A 17,696-nucleotide genomic window follows, 5' to 3' on the forward strand; every position below is an offset into this window, starting at 1 on the left:
GGTGCACCGGCTTACAGCAACGTACACACCCTCCTCTTCGCAGCTTTGTCTTCTTCAGCGGTTCCTCTTCGGAAAGATGACGACGGTGGTTGAACGCGAAGCTGTCTCGTGATGGATTCTTTGGTTGGCCAATCCCTAGGGGCATCCTGCCACAATCATCATCAAAGGCGCTGCGGACGGGGAGCGAACGCGGGACATCCCCCGAGAAAGAGATGCTTCGCATCTATACTTATACTTCGTCAGCGGTTCCCCTACGGCAAGATGACGACGGTGGTTGAACGCGAAGTTCTCTGGTGAAGGATTCTTTGGTTGGCCAATCTCTAGGGGTATCCTGCCACAATCATCATCAGAGGTGCTGCGGATGGGGCACGGACGCGGGACATCCCCCCGAGCAAGAGATGCTTCGCATGCAAACTTCTTCTTCAGCGGTTCCCCTACGAGAAGATAACGACGGTGGTTGAACGCGAAGCTGTCTCGTGATGGATTCTTTGGTTGGCCAATCCCTAGGGGCATCCTGCCACAATCATTATCAGAGGCGCTGCGGACAAGGCATGGACGCGGGACATCCCCCCGAGCGAGAGATGCTTCGCATCTAAAAAAGGAGGATGACAAAAAATAAAACAACTGCCGCTTTGAAGAAATCATGCTTTATCTTGCTTCACCCGCACACGTAAGTTGTTTGTTTTGGAATTGATTACTCTCATTCACTGCTATTTAATCTTTTCTCCACTGCCATGAAGGACATCTATTGACTTCACCATAGCCAAGTGTTGCTTTGTTCTTTGAAAACGAACCTGCAGAATATGTCGTGCTTTAGACGTTGACCATGCACTCTGAAGGCCGTCTTCAGGGTTCGTCGTCAGCTGAGGGATCTTCCAGAGAAAGCCTGCAACAAAAAACAAACAAACGCACATGGTTGAACAACGTTAGGTAAAACATCTATTAACAACCACCGGAGTTTTTATTTACCGACCGACCGTTTCATTCATTATTGCATTGATTGATTCATTGATTGATTGATTTAGAGCTTAATGCGCCGACAAAACCAAGGCGATGAGGCGCGCCGTAGTAAGGGGTTGCAGGAATAATTTTGACCACCTGGGGATCTTTAACGTTCGCAGAAATCTCGTACACACGGGCGTTTTTGCGTTTCGCCTCCATCACAAACCGGTCGACGGGGCCGGGAATCGAACCCGCGTAGTTGTCCTCAGCAGCACAACGCCTTAGCCACTGAGCCACCGCGGCGGGTGCAAACAATACGCCCAGCGAAAATACGCTTTCAAACCATTGTAACTCGTGAATATCGGTTTTTACTGTTAAAACATGGCATGGCTTAAGTAAGGTGGGGTGTGGTGCCCTTTTTAACAGAACAGTAACTCTGAAATTTTGTTACCTCTATGTATGAAAGCTTAGCGATTTCTCTATTTCATTTGGTATTGTTGTTGAATTTTTTCGCCTTTCCGTTCGCATGCTTTCGCAGCCAGGGATGTACTTCCTATGGAGCCGAAGAACACCTTCCTGGCAATGGTGATTTAGCTTGACGGAAGACGCCGTTTTTTGCCGCATAAACCACGCGCGATTTGCCGTAAAAAGCAATTCCGACAACAGCTCCATCTGTAAGAGCATTTGCGTACTCACTATAAATACGCTAAATTTAGACACTCCTGACTCGCCAGTATGTCGTCACAGAATGTCGTCACTCGTCACAGAATGTCGTCACGTACGTGAATCGGCAAGAAAAATGGGAGAGAGCAACGGAAATACTTAACGCACCTTTCTGTCCCAAAACTGCCTTTTATTACCCTCCAAAAGGTGAAGAACGGTTTGTACATATAGTTATGTAACTACACAATAGTTGAAATTCCTATCAGATGTCCCTTCCTACCGTACCTACTCATTCGTAATCGTACGTAAGAAACAGCCATTGGCCAAAGCACATACTATAAGTGCTTTAAATGAGACGCCGTCAGCTCATCTAGTCAATGACAGGCGTATTTTCAACACCTGAGCCGATACCTCATCCACTGGATTCCTGGAAAATCTTCGACGCAGTCGTCAACCGACACCCATGAAGGGAAGAAGCCCGGCCGATTTTGCTATACGTTGCCTCGCCAAGACGTCTTTGAAAAGTCCTTTCATCCAGCGCTCCTAGTCTGTGCGATGAAACAAACCCAATGACGACGGACTTTCGGGAATGCGGTGACGATCGAGCGAAATCTGTTTCGGCTCGCTCTGGACACCTTGTGACGCGCACTGAAGTGTCATGAAAAAAAATAAAATAAATGGAGGTGATGCATTCAAGCTCTAATTATTTATTTTTCAGCAAACACACCAGCGATGCTGCTCGAATGAAACCTGAAAGCTAAAGAATGCGCGATCTTTCAGTTGGAAGAAAGCGTTATTCAGCGTTGGCTGTTGCTTTATAGCGCAGCAATTCCTTGCCGAATCCTCCCACACACCAAACATTGTTATGTAACGTCCTGTACTTGCTCAAAAATGCATAATTGTCGGAGTTCACACATTTAATCTTTATAATCATGTATCTGGATTTTAAAAAATTGAAAGATAGTCAAACAAAAAAGAAGAGATTGCGATTGCTATTAGCGAAATCCAAAATGGACATCTCATAGACCACCCCCGCCCCCAACCCTCAAAGGAAGAAATTTATGAAAACAACCTCCCAAACGAACAACCGAAACACTCGTCGTGAGAACTGTCCTACCGTCTAACGTCCTACTGTTGCACAGAACTGCATCATTCCCGAAGATAACGCATTTAACCGTTACCAAGGGTGTAAACTGGTCGGACATAATTTTGAAACCCGAGATTATATAGGAATTAGAAAATGTAAGAACGTCCTGTAAGTTAAATAAATAAACAAGAAATGTACGTGTTGTACGTGCCCTACAAAACGAAGTCTAATTCCCGGGAAAAAAATGCGGGAAACACAAAAAGAAAAATGTCCCAAAATCAATAAAAGTGTAACTCAGGAATTTGCAAAACACGCAAAATCTGCTACGGTAACAATTAATTACAATATTAATATTATTTTACATCATTATCAAAAAAAGACGAACTAAAACACAAAAACCCCTCCACGTATTCGGCTTATCACAGTTAAACTAGCCGTAAGACCGCTGCGCAACTGTAAACAACTATCTGAACATATGCATATTTACGTGTTCGCAGACTTTATTGTAGACGCTTTTTCGGGAAGACGAGTTGCCATGATTTTTATTTCGAGACAAATTACTGCTCGAATGTCACCCGTAGCACCAGAACAGAATATTCTGTTGTTTTTGTCGTTCAGTGGCAACTATAAAAAAATTACACCATCTTCCAGGAGGGGAACCCTAAGCAGTATGCGAAGCAGCCATGGGGTCGACTGAAGTTCCCATTAGTTTTCAAATTGTCCTTTCCCTTGACGTTCAGCTTCGCGTGCCTTCGTTGTAACAGTAGCTTCTTGACGTAGTTTGAATGATTGACGGTCATAAGGCGCGTTCGTAGCACGTGCTCCCGTCTCGGATTGTAGCGCACTGGGAGAGCGCCACGCACTTTCCGTTGAGGCCAGACAGTCGTGGAATCGAAACCGGGCGCCGCCTAACTATTTCTTTTTACAGTGGACTGCGCTGACGTCAGCCCGAACGCTGACGGGGCTGAAGAGACACGCATGCGCAGTAGAGTGCGGACGGCGGACAAGGGAGGGAGGGGCACAGCCCCGAGCATGAGATGCTCCGCATCTAAAATGTACGAGGCTTTGAGATAAGACGTACCTGCAACGTTCCCGGATAAGATGGTCAAAATTACGAGCATGGCTGAAGGTGAAAAATATTTTGAAGCCAACCGTGTAATTGCATCCGCTTTTTCAAAAAAATCCGGTAAGAGAACGTTTTAAATCGCAGCTTTAGTGTCCGCACTTATGCCATTGTACGCCAATACGCCCTGCCGGAAACTCAACTTTCCCTGATGGTGATGATGAATGATCGTGGGTTAAGTGAAACAAAAACACGCTTCCCGCGGACAGAGCCTACTGGGTCCCTCGCGTTATGAAGCCGGCTTCTATCCGATTGCTTCATTTCGACATGGTCAAAGCGGACGCCAAGAAGCAGGCATTGATTTCTGCCGTATACCCCAACCGAAACGTTAGGCCTACATTGTCCACACCAAAGCCTTGCTGCGGGTAAAAGTGGAGCGCACCTCCAGAGTAGCAGATACTCGCAGTGTGCGATTGGCCAAGCAAACAATCCAACACGAGCAAGGTTCGCGTTCAACCATCATTGTCGTTAGACGCCGGGGTGCATTTTTTTTATAATCAGTACATAAGGTAATTCATTCATTTTTGCCACTAGTTTTCTGCGAATATTACTCTCCACTCTTTGAAATAAGGAAACAAGCGCAATCCTGCTTGTACGAAGGACTCATTTAAACATTATTGTTCACCGTCAAGATATGTGCTTACGCGAACATTCGTTTTTTCAGTGCTGAGTGCGAGGCGATGTTTGTTATACGCCATTTCGCAATATCAGTGAGCGCTCATCTGGGCAATGAACGGCCTTTCCGCGGGAAATTTTCACTTTCTCTAAAGTGAAGTTAGACCAAGTTGTAATTTCAGTTTCCTCCCTCTGGGTGCGCAAAGGAATCAGAGAACAGTGGGTGAACTGTAGTGTTCAATCAGTGTGTTGGATCCCTCACCTGAGGAGCAACCGGCCGTCCTTGATGAAGCCCTGGGACTGCAGGTCTGCTGTGGAGAAATACATGCTACAAATACAACCGCTACCGCGACTCTCATAATTCGGTCGTAAAAACTGGTCCTTAAGACGTAATAATTTACTTGGCGTCACGAAATGCTCCAGTCTATCGGATCCCTCTGGGTGAAGGATGCTCCAGCTCAATTGGAGATTGAACGGCCACTCGAGATAACGATCTACTACCCCTTTGCGTAGTTCAAACATTAAAGAAACTTGGCGCACATTAAGAAAACAGACGCCGACAGACACGCGGTAGCCGCGCAGGTACACCGGCTGCTCCATTCTTTGCACGTGGCGTTCGAGTTGTGCTAGTTGCTTGAGGGCATCATAATCGCCAAATGTCCATGTATGCATTGTGGCAGCTGGGACGATCGTAGGAAGGAGGGCCAACGCATTCTGGCGATCTTTAAGAGTGCTGTTTTTTGCCCATGCAATCTTAGACGCATCCTGCGCCAAGCTCTCTGTCTGGGCCTCTGCAGCATCTCGAGAGTTTCGCGTTCGTGTTTCTAGACTGGCATCGGTACTGCGAAGAAGTTCACTCATTCGATCGTACTGGCGATCAATGACAAATGAAAGTCGATCAAACTCGGCCTTTGTTTCACGCTGCGTGTCTGTCATTGCTTCCCTGAAAGCAACGAGCTGTGTAGCAAGGTCCATTCTTGACGGAACTGTGTCGGTTAGACTTCGCTTGAACGCCTCATTTTTTTCCACAAAGCTGTTATGGAAAGTCTGCAGATTACCATACACATTCTGCATGAACTCGTCAAGCTGATCTTTCAGCTTGGCTTCTGTCGACGACATGGCCATTGAGATGGCGTTGTGTATTTGCCGAACGCCATCTGAAATCTCGGAGCATGTCGCGGCAAGGCTTTCCCGTTCTTGGGGAACGGATCCCCGTTGGACTGCAGCTTCACCGGGTTCCCTCGTGGCGTCACAGCGAGATTCCAGGTGTGCGCACACGTCGCTGGCAAGAACATCGGTCGAGCATTTCGGACACCTTATCGAGTGGTGCCCGCACTCATGGTAAAAGTGTCCGGAAATGTCCGCAGCAGCCACGACGACATTGCAGCCATTGCGGTGATTCCAGCATAACACCTGCACCGGATAACAGTAATAATTAGGCTGGCCAGTTTAATGGGCTTCACCGTAATAATTCACGTGTGACAGCACAACATAAATTGTGCGAGTGTGAACAACAATGCTGTGGACACAATGTGCAGTTTCAAATAAGAAAAAAAACATTATCGAGATAACCAAACGCAATGAACGTATAATGCAAACAGGCTCCGCAAAAATTTCTCAACAGCAGCAATACAGGCTACATATTATCACACACACACACACACACACACGCGCACACGTGCGCACGCGCGCACACACACGCACACACAGGCGATGAATCGTATATATCGCAGGGATGCTAAACTGCTCGAAGGCGTAAACAAAGAGGACGATGAGCTCTCGAAGGCTCACTTATTTTGGTTATCAGCAAACATATCAAAGCACTGAGATTGGTTCCCGAATTTTTAGAGTTCAAACCCAAAAGCATGAAATAGAAGATGGCAGATCGCGCTTCACAACATTCGAACAGGGTTTCCTCGAGTCTACAATATAATAAAGCTGGGGAAACTACAATTGCCTTGTTTTTCTGAATAGTCAAGGCGAAAATACAGCTATTTGCGGCATTGAGGCTGACCCATCAGCTTGCGCTCGGAGCGAGCTCCTCACTGCACGAGGCTCACCCCTCGCTCAGTCCAGCACGGAAATCCCCACCTGGGCCACAGCCAAAGGAATCCTCTTGCAGTTTTAAAGCAAAGCTTTTGCTTTGCTTTAAGGGCTTCCCGCCAGTTACCCGCTCATGACAGGCTGTAGACGCTCGAGTCACGCCCCGGGGGTTGAAAAGAAGGTCCCCTTCTCCCCGTGTAGTCAGAGTGGCGCTGGCTACCACCCGCAAGCGTCAGATACACTTCTAGTAAATATAAATAGCCCAGAAAGTGAAGGAGAACACAGTCGCCCAGATAGCCGAATTGGCGAGGCATTCGACATGTAATCGAAAGGCGTGGGTTCGGTCCCCACTCTGGGCGCGTGTTTTTCTTTCTTTCTTTCTTCTGTATATTAAAAAAATGTTTACTTCATTACCCGTAGTGAAAAAGAAAAGAGCCTAACCACACCCCTATGCCTCCTTTGGCGTTGTAAACTGCTGCCCTATCTTTCTGTATTTTCCTCAACGAGCCCCTCATTTCCTTACTATATATATATATATATATATATATATATATATATACACATCGGTGTTTGTCATGACAGTATGTCATGAAGCGTACTACATTCGCGAAACCAGGCCCCTCTTTGTACTTTCAAATGGATGTGCCTGCAATCACCCACGTATTCACAAAAGCATGTATTCACAAATGACGTGAAGAACGATTCAATGGCGTTTTCTTGGATATATACGGTGACAGTATGCGTGATTTAGTAAGCCTCATGGTATGTCACATTACATATTTATGATAATTAGGAACCATGCCATATAATCCGTAATCACGGGCACCACAAGAAAAAAAAATTGACATCACGTAAGCAGCAGTTCAACTGTATTTATTTCATACCTATGATGTGATTAATCGGGGTATAATAAACCTTACCACTCGCATAAATAATTCATGATAAATAGGTGTGATACGAGTTCTAAGGTAACATGTTCACAATAAGAGGCTTTTTCTGCACATCAGTAAAGCAAGTAATTCAACAGCGTTTATTTGACACCCATTATGCCAGTACTGGGGATGTAATACACTTCATCGTAAGTCACGTGAATAATTCATGATCCATTGGAGTCATACGTCATCATAAGGAATCACATTCACCATGACAAGATTCTCGTACACATCTCAAATACAAGGAATTAAACAGCGTTTATTGACACCCATGATGCCAATACTCGTCGTGTAATAAACCTCATAGTAAGTCACCTGACCAATTCATGATTTATAGGAATCATGCGCCATCAAAAGGAGGCATGTTCACTATTACAATAAGTTTTTGCGCATCACATAAACAAGCAATTCAACAGTGTTTTTTTCATAACCATCATGCCAATTCTCGTGATGTAATTACCCTCATGGTGAGTCACGTCACTAAATCATGACGCATGGAAATCATGCGACATCTTTGGGAATAATGTTTGCTAAGACAAATTTTTGCACATACTGCAAACAAGCAAATGAATGGCGATCATTTGATACCTAAGATGCTTTTGCTCGTGAAAAATAAACGTCATGGTAAGTCCCGTGACTGATTAATCATCCGTAGGAGTCCCGCCACATCACTAAAATCCAATTAACAAGTTTTTCAACACACCATCAGCCTCTTTCTTGAGGCTGACGGTGTGTTGAAAGCAATTTTCCAGGAAGCAATTTTCATTTTGTCCCAGGTGACTCCCCTCATCGAGACCTTTATTTGGATACCCCAAAAGCCCTAGTCACCAGATATTGACTTTTAACGTAATTTACGACTAATATGACCATCTCATGACTATAACCAGGAAGAAAATTTTTAAATTGTTCCACGACATTCTCCTCATCGAGACCTTTAATTTGATACCTCACAAGCCGTAGCGACATCAAGTTGACTTTTAACCCAATCTGACTCACGTGACTATTTCATGACTATAACCAGGAAGCAATTTTTAATTTGTGTCACGTGATTCCTCTCATCGAGACCTTTATTTTGACACCCCACAAGCCCTAGTTGCCTCATATTGACTTTTAACGCAATTTATTACTCACGTGACTCTCTCATGACTATAACAAGGACGAGATTTTTAATTTGTACTACGAGATTCCCCTCCTCGAGACCTTTAATTTGATACCTCACAAGCCCTAGCGGCGTCACAGTGACATTTAACCCAATTTATGAATCACGTAACTATCTCATGACTACAAGCAGGAATTTTTAATTTGTACGACGTGAATCTGCTCATCGAGCTCTTTAATTTGATACCTCATAAGCCATCGTGACATATCTTTCACTTTTAACCCAATCTATGACTCACGTGACTATTATCATGACTTTAACCAGGAAGGAATTTTTAATTTCCTCACGGGATTCCTCTCATCGAGACCTTTATTTTGATACCTCACAAGCCCTTGTGTCATTATATTGACTTTTAACATTATCTATGACTCACGCGACTATCTCATGACTATAACCAGGAAGCAATTTTTATTTTTTCCCAGGTGGCTCCCCTCATTTGAGACCTTTATTTTGATACCCCACAAGCCACATATTGACTTTTAACGTAATTTACGACTAACATGACCATGTCATGACTATAACCAGGAAGCAATTTTTAAATTGTCCCACGATATTCTCCTCACTGATACCTTTAATTTGATACCTCACAAGCCCTAGCGACATCAAGTTGTCTTTTAACCCAATCTGACTCACGTGACTATCTCATGACTACAGCCAGGAAGCAATTTGTAATTTGTGTCACGTGATTCCTCTCATCGAGACCTTTATTTTGACACCCCACAAGCCCTAGTTGCCTCACATTGACTTTTAACGCAATTTATGACTCCCGAGACTATCTCATGACTATAACCAGGACGAGATTTTTAATTTGTATTACGTGATTCCCCTCATCGAGACCTTTAATTTGATCCCCCACAAGCCCTACTGGCGTCAATTTGACTTTTAACCCATTTTGTGAATCACGTGACTATTATCATGACTATAACTAAGAAGAAATTTTTAAATTGTCCCACGTGATTCCCCTCATCGAGACCTTTAATTTGGTACCTCACAAGCCCCAGTGACGTCACATTGACTTTTAATCCAATTTGTGAGTCAGGTAACTATCCCATGACTATAACCAGGAAGCAAATTTTAATTTGTACTACGTGATTCCGCTCATCGAGCACTTTAATTTGATACCTTATAAGCCATAGTGACATATCTTTGACTTTTAACCCAATCTATGACTCACGTGACTGTTATCATGACTTTAACCTGGAAGGAATTTTTAATTTTCTCACGGAATTCCTCTCATCGAGACCTTTGATGTGATACCTCACAAGCCCTAGTGCCATCACTTTGAATTTTAACCCAATCTAGGGCTCACGTGACTCTCATGTCTACAACCGGGAAGCTATTTTTTATTTGTCTCACGTGATACCACTTATCGAGACGTTTAATTTGATACCTCACAAGCCCTAGTGGCATTACTCTGACACTTAATGCAATCTATGACTAACGTGACTATCTCATGACCATAAGCAGGAAGCAATTTTTTATTTCTCCCACGTGATTCCCCTTATGGAGACCATTATTTTGGTACTTCACAAGCCCTGGTTACATCAATTTGACTTTTATCCAAATCAATGACTAACGAATAATCAATTAAGTAGCTGTATTAGGTAATTAATTAAACCGAACGTGCCCGTATTGGGTTTCGAGAGTTAGGCATTGTGGCAGTTTCCCCTAAAATTTCGAGTAAGCGAGCAATTTAAACCCGATAATTCATACCCATAACACCATCCTCGTATTCACTATAGTAGTTAGGAAGAGTGCTGGATAGTCACGTGACTGTTTTATTGCGCAGTTCTTTAGGTCGTCTGGTTAAACTGGTCACGTAACCTAGTTCATCTAACTTGGATGAAAATACACTGCGCCCGAATGGTATTGGTTGCCAACTAAATTACCAAGCGCTGTCATGTGTTGTGCACTGCGTGGGTCTTAGATTATATTGGTTGGCGCCTGGATTATCTTGGTTGGCGCCTGGATTATATTCACTGGCGCTGGGATTATATTCACTGGCGTTTGGATTATATTGAGCGCGAAATCCTGTAGTTACTACAAATGCCTACTTTGTAGTTCATGCCCACTAACGCCTATTTTCCCAACGGGTGCCTATATGAATACTATTTAAGCTCACGTTTCCCTTTCGAGTCCACTTTGATATCATTATTGGTGTTACCAAGCCGCATTGACTGTTCAGACCTCGATTGGGTTGAATCTGCTCCTCTAGTTCGACCAGCCTCCGGATAAACGAAAGGACGCTGATTCGCAGTGACAAAAGCCACCATTTTACACTAAAATGTGGAACGGGTCGTATTTTGCTATTGTTTCAGCAATTTTCGCACTGATTCTGAGACAATGTTCGGTGTGCGTTCCACACAGATTTCTTCGAACATGTTCCCTCGCATCCGCGTTTCTAGCAGTATACTCAAATCAAACTCCGTTTTCTATACAACGTTGAGCAGCGAACATCACTTTCTTAGCTGATCACTCCTGTCTGCGTGACGAGACAAAGGGGAAACATCTTGCACCTGCGCAGATGCATTTCCTTGCACGCTAACGTTGACACTGCCGGCGGGATCTAAAATACGTTTTTCCGCCGTAACTTTGCTCCGCTAGTAAACACCTTTTGAAAAGTGCTCTTCGAATTTGACGAAGTGTATTTGGGTGTCGGGGCGTCTTGCCTGTAGAATTCGGATAATATCATTGTAAGTGACGCCATTGTCACAGCTGTACGTAACAAGCCTCGTGTAGGAGCATGTTAATTTCTTAAATATTCTTCGTCTCTATAGCGTTCTTTATTTGTGTTTTTGTTGCACTGTAATTTAATTCTTTAACTGAGTAAGGCAGTCGTAGTAGCGCTTATTTATCATCAGTTTCAGTTCGAAAGTATTTTTCTCACGCACGTTTCACAATACCCGACGCTCGAGCCAGTGGCAATTGAACATGAATATGTGGAGTGCGCTTTTGAATGAAGTGAATTGATCGTCATTGGTCCAGCAGAAAAGAGACCATTGCACGGCTACGTTCAAATGTTATGCCTTTGCGCCATCATAAACTGTCAGGATGTGGCCCGCAATCGTGAACGTGGGAGGTCGGTGTGCCCTCCAGCCGACTGACGACATACAGCGTGCTGGTGGTGACGGTGACTGACCGTGAGCGGCTGTGCTCATCGGTGTTTATTTCCCAGCAGTGGACAATCTTTCCCACCGAGCCTGGTGGGGCCACCGAACTTAGCGGCCAACGAATATTAGGGTGGGGGGCGCCACACACTTTTCGCATAAACAATACAATTTTTGGGTTTCCTGCCGTAAATGGAAGTTCGCCCAAGTCTCCGTATGAAATCGCTTGCATTAGTGTAAAAATTTATAGTTCTTTTATTTGCAACGTGGGGGTCCTTAACGTTATTTTGCCTGCCTACCAGGGGCGTACAGAATTCGTGAACCCGGTGAGGGACACACTAATTTTTCCCCGACTAAATTGTCCAAAACGCTGCACCGGGTTGTATGATGGCACTTGAGAAAGCCGACTAATGTGAAATTTTATAATCATTAGTAATCATTACATACCGCATCTGAACATGTTCAGTGGGGTCCACTGTTAAAGGGAAACGGCGAGCGCGTGGATGCTGCGCTCCGCGAAGCGCCGTCGCCGAGAAGTGGCGAGAATCGGAGACAGCCGGCACATGCGCAATGGCCGCACGAGGCGGGAGAAGCCGCTCTGTCGTCTGCTACGGCGCTCCGCAGCGGAGCTCAGCTTGCAGCAGCTGAGGGATTTCGCACTTAAAGGGACCCTGCAACACTCTTTGAACAGTGCAAGTAAACCTGCGCAACGTTTAGATTACACTGCCAGGAATACCTGAGCCAAATATTACACGTGCACGTGAAGCGGTGAGCGCGCAAATCGATGTGAAAGACGCGGAAAAACAAACCGCTCTCTCTTCAGTTGTCCTCATTATGCATGGCCCGAGGGACGTCACATAGGCCATGGCTGCCCGATCGGCTGTCACTGGTCAACTTCTCGGGTAGATTCTCCCATTTCCGTCGTCGTCATCGCTGTGTACAAACCTCTTCAATGCCTGATCCTGTAGGCACAGTTTTGCCGTTTCTTTTGTGTTTTGAGTGCGCGCGGAGTTTGAGTGATGAGTTCAATACTTCCCTTTCAACGGGACCACTCGACTACAAACGTTTATTGCTTCAAAAACGCCCTACCAGCCCGAGCGCGCACTTGCGAGCAGGCACCCATGCCTGCTTTTTTGTGGCACCAGACCGGAAATAGGTGCCTCCGCGTTGCGGAGAAAAGGAGAAAACTACCCGGCATGGGATATATCGAAGGCCGCCGAAGAGAACGCCGCGAGCCACCCCCCTCTCCGGGAGAGAGCGCGCAGCTTTCGTCGCGTTGCCCGCGGTCATGGAGGAAAGAAAAGCTTAGGAGAGGCCCTGACGTCACACCCAGCGCAGCCGGAAACGCCATTTCTGTAAGTCGAATGGCGGACCATTGGCCCTCCATGCCATTGGCGGACTCTTTTTGCCTTCTCTCTCGGTGCACCTTCTCCGCCTACTCCGTCCTGTATCGCCTCTCTTGTCGTCTGCATCTGCCAGCGCCGAGCCTGCGGAAATCAGCTGATAGGCAGGTAGAAGGCCGTTTTGCAGCGCGTGACCGTGAACCTAAACGCGCGGTTACACTGTTACACGTCTTCAGTGTGGCCGCAGCAGGTTTGCGAAGCGGCTCGCTCTAACAATGCCGCAATGCTCGGTGCCAGGCTGCAAGTCGCGATCGGTACCCAAGGAATTGGGCGTCACTTTCCACCGGTTAGTGCATCATTCCGCTGAAAAGTATTGCTGTACATTGGTGTGCATTCATCCTTTGTTTGCAATCGCCGCCGTTTATAGGTTCCCAAGCGATGGAGAACGCCGCAAACAGTGGGCGAACGCCGTGCGGCTACCGGACTGGAAAGTGCCCAAGTTTGCGTTGCAGTTTCACTGGCAATCCCAGAGATGACTAGTCAATTAAACGGCCGTTTTATATATATAGGTAAGCAGTACTTCATGCAGATTTCACGCTAAAAATTGTGGAATGTTTTTACCGTTGTTCGCGTGCCTTCGATAGAATTTTTTGCGAAGGAGGAGAAGGAGGAGGAGGAGGAGGAGGCAAAACGTTTTATTGAGTAAAAAAAATGAGAGGGTGGGTGACGTCAATAAACTTTTTTTCGCCAAGTTTCAACTTGTCTCAGTGTCAATAAATTCAAGGTGATATCAGTTGAAAACGTTCATACACTAACCTCGCAGTATGAAGCGTTGAAAAGCGAAATCCAGAGCGAGACCACAAAAAGATCCAGATTCCAGATCCAGCACTATTCCAGTTAACAGACGGACACCTACTAAGGTAATAGGACGATGGAATTATATCAACTGGGAATCTACCTTGTAACAGTTGCAAAGGCGCTGCCGCGCATTGCCGGCCTAGCAAACTATATATTGCAGCGGCGATAACCAAAAAATTGAGTTGCGAATCGTTCGGTTGCAAGTCGCCTACGTACTGCACACCGTGTATCACTTCCCGAAAATCTACCTGACGGGTGTCCGCGCGTACGACGGGACGGCGCGTTCACGATATCTGCACTTCAATAGGCGCGTCGTGATCGCGACCGGAGCAAAAGCTTTACGCGGTACAAGGTGCACTTGCAAGTAGAAATTAAATGACATATTCACATCGGCGCAGCTGTCGCAACTCGCAGCATCCTTTTCGAGTTCCGCAAGACCACAGCGCAGCAAAGCGAAGCAGCAATCTTCGCAATCGGACGACAAGGCAGGCGCTGCCTTTCCTCCATGACTGGCGAACGGCGGGCGGGCTGTTGCTAGGACGCCGTTACTAACGCGACTTCCAATGGCCGCCGAAAACACGTGACTTCCTCCACACTTTTGCCAATGCGCGGGGATAGCTGGGGGCCTCTCCTAAGCTTTTTTTTCCTCCATGCCCGCGGTCGAGTTGAGAGGGAACGATTATGCGCGATTTCTCATCGCGCGTAGTTTCGTTAATTGTGAACGGATTTTCATAATTCTTGCGGGAGGAGAATTCTGGGACAATAGACTTTATCCTAAAATACATTACTAGTAGTCGATGGCAAGTGTTGCAGGGTCCCTTTAAAGCATGTATGTGAGCGGCCGGGCGAAGCGCCGTAGCAGACGACACAGTGGCTTCTCCCGCCTCGTGCGGCCAGTGCGCATGTGCCGGCTGTCTCCGATTCTCGCCACTTCTCGGCGACGGCGCTTCGCGGAGCGCAGCATCCACGCGCTCGCCGTTTCCCTTTAACAGTGGACCCCACTGTTCATGGCACATACAAATCCCGTTATGTAGTGACTGGGCCGCCTTCAGGCGTCTCCCTCCCAGCTCCAAACTGCCATTTCCGAGATTTAGTAACTCGTAACGAAGGCGGAACACCCGGTTTGAACGCGCACGCAATGCCTCGCTTTCCGACATTTCGGCGTGTATAAGGTACTACTTTACGCAACCTGATAAACCGAGGCGGCAGAGTGACTTCGTAATTACCCCTGGTAAAGAGGTAATTTCGCTTGCAGCTGAGCAGTCTGGAACTTGCTTACTTTCCTCCATCGCGTTCCAGTAAGCTAACGCGCGGTTGAACAATGGGTTTAGGACCGGGAGATTTTTGAAGTTCTGTTTTCATTTTCCTTCAGAAGCCGCACCTATTTCAGGCATGGATGTAAAATGGGCGCGCAGAAAATTTCTCGTGGTGAGATAAGCCTACGTACCTGCTTTGCCAAGATGCTTCTGGCCGGATGGTTCATCCAGATGACTTCCTCGTCCGAGCAAGTGTCTCCGTCCAGGGGGCAAGTGATCTGTCCACTGTGTTCGCACTGACCGTAGCACTGCTTGCAGAAGAAGTGCTCGCATGGTAGGAGGCCGAGAACCTTGGGCACGATCCCGCACGCGCTGCACACTTTCGCCGAGGGAAGTGGTTCGACGAAGTCGAGTGGTCTCCGGTCCACTTCTTCCGAGAAGCCAGCCAGTGTATACGTGTGGTTGCCGGAGGCCATCTCGTACGATAGCAGCAACGCCCTACTCTGAACGCGATCGCCCTTGCTCGCGTCTGCGTTGTCTGCGTGACTGCGACAGCCGCGCACATATCTCTGTGCCCTTCCGTCGGCGGCGCAACCTTCGCCCGAAGATTATTCCGGCGCTTATCGGGCTTCACTCATGCATTAGTGCCTGCTAGTCCGCGATAGCGCTTGGGCTACTAGCTGCTGTTTGTATCGCAGATATTTTATCTGGTGCAAAGATGCAAACACAAAGAAAAACCAGATCAAAGTGGAAGGACGTTGTTGTAACTTTCAAATAAACAATTTCGTAGTGCAGGTCCGTTTAGTGTCGCAAATTTCGGGCAAAACGCGCAGCCCTATCTCAATAAAACGAAAAAATACGATACAGAGAAAGCCTCCTAATTCACACTTTCATTATTCCAATTCATGAATACTTCCAACAGTCGAATTTAGTCCGGGAAAGCTGCATGCTTGTGAGCCCATGTAAAAAATGGTTCGAATACTTTGCTGTCCATTACTCACACGTGTTCCGCTGATATTATACTAGGAACCGAAACTTCGCTTAGAGATGATATACACAATAGTGAATTATTGCTCCCAGATTACTTTGCAGTTTTCCGTAAAGATACAACTTCCCGAGGGGGTGGTGTTCTGATAGCAATAAGAGCTGTTTATCAACCTTCACTCGTAATAATTGATTCCCCCCTTGAATTACTGTGCGTTAGAACCCAGTTCGAAGGCAACACGTGTATTATTGCGCTGTGTTATCGTCCTCCTAACAGTAATACAGACTTCGTAGATCACCTGACCGACGTCTTGAAATGATCTACAATAAATTCCCCCAGTGTGTGCTGTTGCTAGGTGGTGATTTCAACTACCCCACCATAAACTGGACCACACCACCTTCGCTATCAACACCTGCCCGACCAGAGGTGTCTCGCTTCCTGCACGCGCTAAGATTGTTTCACTTAAGCCAGCTGGTAAAAGAACCGACGCGAGGCGAACACATCCTAGACCTACTTTTAACAAACAGTCCCGATAATGCTGTCACACGTGTTATTGATGAGATTAGCGACCATAGAGTGATACATTGTTTACACCCACTTCCCCTTCCTAATAAGAAAACGAAGCTTAAACGTATACTCAATTATAACAAGGTCGATCGCGAGAAAATGAACTGCATGTTAACTGATTTTTCCACCTCCTTTGAAAACGAGTTTGACTCTCGCACAACTAATGAAAATTGGGTAATCTTCCGTGACTTCCTTAAGAAGGTTGAAAATACGTGCATACCAGAGATTTCCTTTAAATCAAAAGCTAATGCTCCCTGGTTTACAAAGAAGGTAAAGCAATGCCGAAAACAAAAAGAAAAGAGCATATAAAAAGGCCTCTAAAAGCAACAATGATGATGCTTGGAAAAGATATAAAGAATTAGCTCGTGAATCAGAAAGAACAATCCAAGAAGCAAAAAATTATTATTTTAATGATACGCTGCCTCATTTGTTGAAATCTAATCCCAAAAAGTTTTGGCGTACAATTAACCCGAAAGATGTCGATGGTGTAGTTACTCTGAAGGATTCAAATGGTCTCATTGTGCCCAATGAATTATGTCCTGATATTCTGAACAAAACATTTAGTGACGTTTTTGTCGATGAACCACCACTTGATGAGCCCTGCACAGTTTCTAGTTGCACGATAACGCACCCAAGCAAGCCTATAACCGTCACTGTTACAGGTGTACTCCGCGCTATTGACAGTCTCCCTCTAAACTCGAGTCCTGGACCGGATGGTATCAGTACAAAACTGCTGAAACTAACTTCTCATATATCATCGTTCTTGTTGTCTTTATTATTTCAACAATCACTCGATACCGCCTGCCTTCCTGATGATTGGAAGTTTGGTCATGTTGTACCCATATTTAAATCTGGTGAGCCATCCTGTCCAAGCAATTACCGCCCGATATCACTCACATCAGTTTGTTGTAAGCTTCTAGAGCATATAATTTACTCTCACTTAATGTGCCACCTTAATGCAAATAATTGGCTTTTCGAAAATCAGCATGGTTTCAGGTACAAGCGCTCCTGCCAAA

At 45.9% G+C, this 17,696-nt stretch overlaps 2 protein-coding genes across 5 annotated transcripts in view; both read right to left on the minus strand.

Annotated features, from left to right (window-relative positions):
- The window catches only part of LOC144138864 (spermatogenesis-associated protein 20), a 501,846-nt gene that overhangs the window by 398,298 nt on the left and 85,852 nt on the right, over positions 1 to 17,696 (minus strand). The window lies entirely within an intron of this gene.
- On the minus strand, positions 648 to 15,751 carry LOC144138868 (TNF receptor-associated factor 3-like). 2 transcript variants are annotated; one of them, XM_077671369.1, is made up of 3 exons: positions 15,320 to 15,751; positions 4,693 to 5,843; positions 648 to 886 (listed from the first exon to the last, which is right to left on the minus strand). In XM_077671369.1, exons 1-3 carry the CDS (start codon positions 15,602 to 15,604, stop codon positions 847 to 849), a joined length of 1,476 nt encoding a protein of 491 aa, XP_077527495.1. In that variant the 5' UTR covers positions 15,605 to 15,751; the 3' UTR covers positions 648 to 846. The 2 variants fall into 2 exon arrangements, with proteins under 2 accessions (XP_077527495.1, XP_077527496.1); XM_077671370.1 differs by lacking the exon at positions 4,693 to 5,843 and having other exon boundaries at positions 15,320 to 15,746.

Source organism: Haemaphysalis longicornis, unplaced genomic scaffold (genome assembly GCF_048455015.1).
Source record: "Haemaphysalis longicornis isolate Haplotype H1 unplaced genomic scaffold, Haemaphysalis longicornis Haplotype H1 scaffold_5, whole genome shotgun sequence".
Classification (NCBI taxonomy): Eukaryota; Metazoa; Arthropoda; class Arachnida; order Ixodida; family Ixodidae; genus Haemaphysalis; species Haemaphysalis longicornis.